This window comes from Pteropus vampyrus, unplaced genomic scaffold (genome assembly GCF_000151845.1).
Source record: "Pteropus vampyrus isolate Shadow unplaced genomic scaffold, Pvam_2.0 Scaffold245, whole genome shotgun sequence".
Classification (NCBI taxonomy): Eukaryota; Metazoa; Chordata; class Mammalia; order Chiroptera; family Pteropodidae; genus Pteropus; species Pteropus vampyrus.
The window spans coordinates 1215689-1218826 of NW_011889026.1; the positions used below are offsets into that span (position 1 = coordinate 1215689).

Here is a 3138-nt window from a genome sequence, read left to right on the forward strand (position 1 = left end):
CTATGGCTGAGTAATATTCCATTGTATGTATGTACCACCGTTTCTTTATTCAGTCATCTACTGTAGGACACTTCGCTTGCTTCCATATCCTGGCCACTGTAAATAATGCTGCTATGAGCATTGGTGTGCAAATATCTTTTCAGATATATATTTTCAAGTCTTTGGGGTAAATACCCGGTAGAGGGATTGCTGGATCATATGATGGATCAATTCTTAGTTTTTTGAGGAACCTCCATACTGTTTTGCATAGTGGCTGTGCCAGTTTGCAGTCCCACCAGCGGTGTATGAGGGTTCCTATTTCTCCGCATCCTCTCCAGCACTTGTTATTACTTGTCCTGTTGATAACAGCTCTTCTAACAGGTGTGAGATGGTAGCTCATTATGGCTTTGGTTTGCCTTTCCCTAAGAGCTAACGATGTTGAGCACCCTTTCATATGTTTGTTGGCCCTTTGTATGTCTTCTTGGGAGAAGTGTCTGTTCAGGTCCTCTGCCCATTTTTTAATTGCATTTTGTTATTGTTATTGAGTCATATGAGTTTTTTGTATATTTCGGATATTAGGTCCTCATCGGAGGTATTGCTTGCAATTGTATTTTCCCATTCAAATGGTTGTCTCTTTACTTTGTCGATGGTTTCTTTTGCTGTGTAGAAGCTTTTAAATTTGATGTAGTCTCATTCACTTATTTTTGCTTTTACTTCCCCTGCCTTTGAGGTCAAATTCATAAAATCCTCTTTAAGTCCAAGGTCCGAAAGTTTAGCTCCTTTATTATGTCAGGTCTTATGTTCAGGTCCTTAATCCATTCTGAGTTAATTTTGGTGTGTGGTGATAGACACCAATCTAGTTTCATTCTTTTGGAGGTGGCTTTTCCCAGCACCATTTAATGAAGAGACTTTCCTTTCTCCACTGTATGTTTTTGGTTCTTTTGTAGAAAATTATTTGCCCATATAAACAGGGGTTTACTTCTGGAATTTCTGTAGAGATTTTGAAGGTTTATTCAAAGGTTTTTATCTCCAGTTCTGATTTCCTTTAAGATAGTCAATCAGGTTTAATCCGTTGATGTTTGAGACTGTTTTCGAATCGTCCCCCTAATGAAAGATGGTGTTGTTCATTTCTGGTCCCAGTTCCCACTTATTTTTCCATTTCATAATCCAACTTAACTTTAAATCGCAAACCCATTATATAATCATCACGATACATGATTTCTCTCTCACACATTGCTTTGGCTTATGCATTGGATTTTATAACTACGTTTTCAGTGAACTCACTGAGGGCTGTGTGTTTAACTGGTTTCCACTTCCGCTTGCACGAGAGAATAATTCTGATGTTTTTCCTTGCGGTCGGAGCGCATGCACGAGTCATTTTCAGAAAGCGTAGGAGCGGGCGCAGACGGGTCGACCCCCCGCCCCGGACTTAGGGCCCTCTCCCGTCAGTGACACGGTTCTGTCTCCTCAGCCCACCCCGGCCAGCAGCTTCCTTTCTGCGGCCAACAGAAGAGCCTAGGTTTCCCCCATCCTGTGAACGGAGGCCCTGCTCCAGCCCGCCTGCCCCAGAACTGCCCCCGGTGTCACAGCGTTCGGTGGCCGACTGTCCACGCAAGCCTTGTCCTCTCACTAGTGCTGAGGGGCTCCGGGGAGACCCTGTCCTCCCCGGCCCCCATGGAGGTGTGCGGGAGGTGAGCAGACCGCGCAAAGCTCAGGGTGGGGATCGCTCGTCGCCGTCACGTGTGTTGATTCGTTGAGGTCCAGGGTTCGGGTGTACTAGGCCCAGTAGGACATGTGATCAGCCTCACCTGTTGGCTTCTGCTGTGACTGCCGCCCCCGTTAAATCCGTGTCCCGCGGGGCGGCCGCCCTGACCGCGGGACCGGAGGGAGGGAAGTCCGGGTTCCCGGGAGCGTGCGCGCCGCGCAGGCGGCGGCCCGGCCCAGGCTCCCGCGCACCCTCCTCGGCGGGCGCGGCGCGCTGGGGCGGGAGCGAGCCGCCGCACCCCGCACCCCGCACCCCGCGTGCAGACGGAGAACGCCACGGCCCCCCTCCCCCCGGGTCCAGGTGTCGGCGCCTCCTGCAGCGCGGAGCTGGACTTTCCTGTGACCAGGCCGTCTGCCGCTCGCCGGGCCGGGGAGCCGCGCACGCTCTGCAGCGACAGGAAGTGTCTGTCCCAGCAGCTGGACCGCCCCGCGGGAAAGACCGTGGTGAGCACGGAGGGAGGCCGGGCGCGGGGGGCGGGGCGGCAGCACCCGGGCACCGCCTCAGGAACGGTGGCCGCACAGCGCCCCCGTGTGTCCAGGGCCTTGGAACTGCCGCCACTTCTGTGCTACCATACGGAGACCTGAGCGCAGACCGCATGTCCGCCCTTCATGTCACTGCAGTCACCCTGAAAGGCAGACAGGCCTGGGGCTTTGACAAGTCCCGGAAAGTGGACGGTGACGTGGCCAGTCAGAGAGAGCACTGGCACTTGACATTGGATCCCCAGGACTCCAACCCCTGGGCTTTTAACCCCTGTGATATGTGACTTGCTTTAAGCCTGTTGCCTCTAATTCTTAAAACAAGCTTGGAATGTAGCATGAGCCTGTTTTACAGGGAGGTTGAGGCAAGGCCGTCTGAGCTCGTGCATCTTTAACCCAAGGGGCCAGAGTTTGGACCAAGCCCTGGGTGGACCCCCGTCCGTGCCCTTGGCACTGGGGCATCGGCTTGCAGATGGGGTGCCAAGCGGCTGGGAAGCGTGCTGTCCCCCCGTGTCGCTCTAGCTGGCCTGCACACGGCCTCCTGTTTCCCCCTCAGCTCCACCCAGGGCACAGAGCCGCCGAATGCCTCCTGCTGCCACTTAGAGCCACACAGCGCCCTCTGGCTGCCGCGCCTTGCCCTCCCCCGCCACAGTCTCTCTGCGGAACCCCACGGCCCCATTCTTCAGGGGATGCGCCCCTGCCTGCCCCAGCTGCACGGACCCCACGTCTCCCGTGCCCGTCTTCTCTCAGCACTCACGCGGCCTGTCCCGTCGGGGCCAGCCTCCCTGTCAGCGTGGCACCTGCTCGGCCCCCGAGCTCTGCAAAGTGGGGGGCGGGGCCTCTCCCTGGATAGCACGCAGCAGATGCTGGAGGGCTCCATCTGTCTCTTCCCTCCTTTTCCTTTCCTTGCGCTATCAT

The 3138-nt window shown here is 54.9% G+C and overlaps 1 protein-coding gene across 1 annotated transcript in view; it reads left to right on the plus strand.

The window, feature by feature from the left end:
• The window catches only part of LOC111729081 (pro-interleukin-16-like), a 9987-nt gene that overhangs the window by 2595 nt on the left and 4254 nt on the right, over positions 1–3138 (plus strand). Inside the window, exon 2 of the mRNA XM_023520039.1 lies at positions 2045–2187. Coding sequence (XP_023375807.1) covers positions 2045–2187 — 143 coding nt within the window. The remainder of the gene's footprint in view (positions 1–2044; positions 2188–3138) is intronic.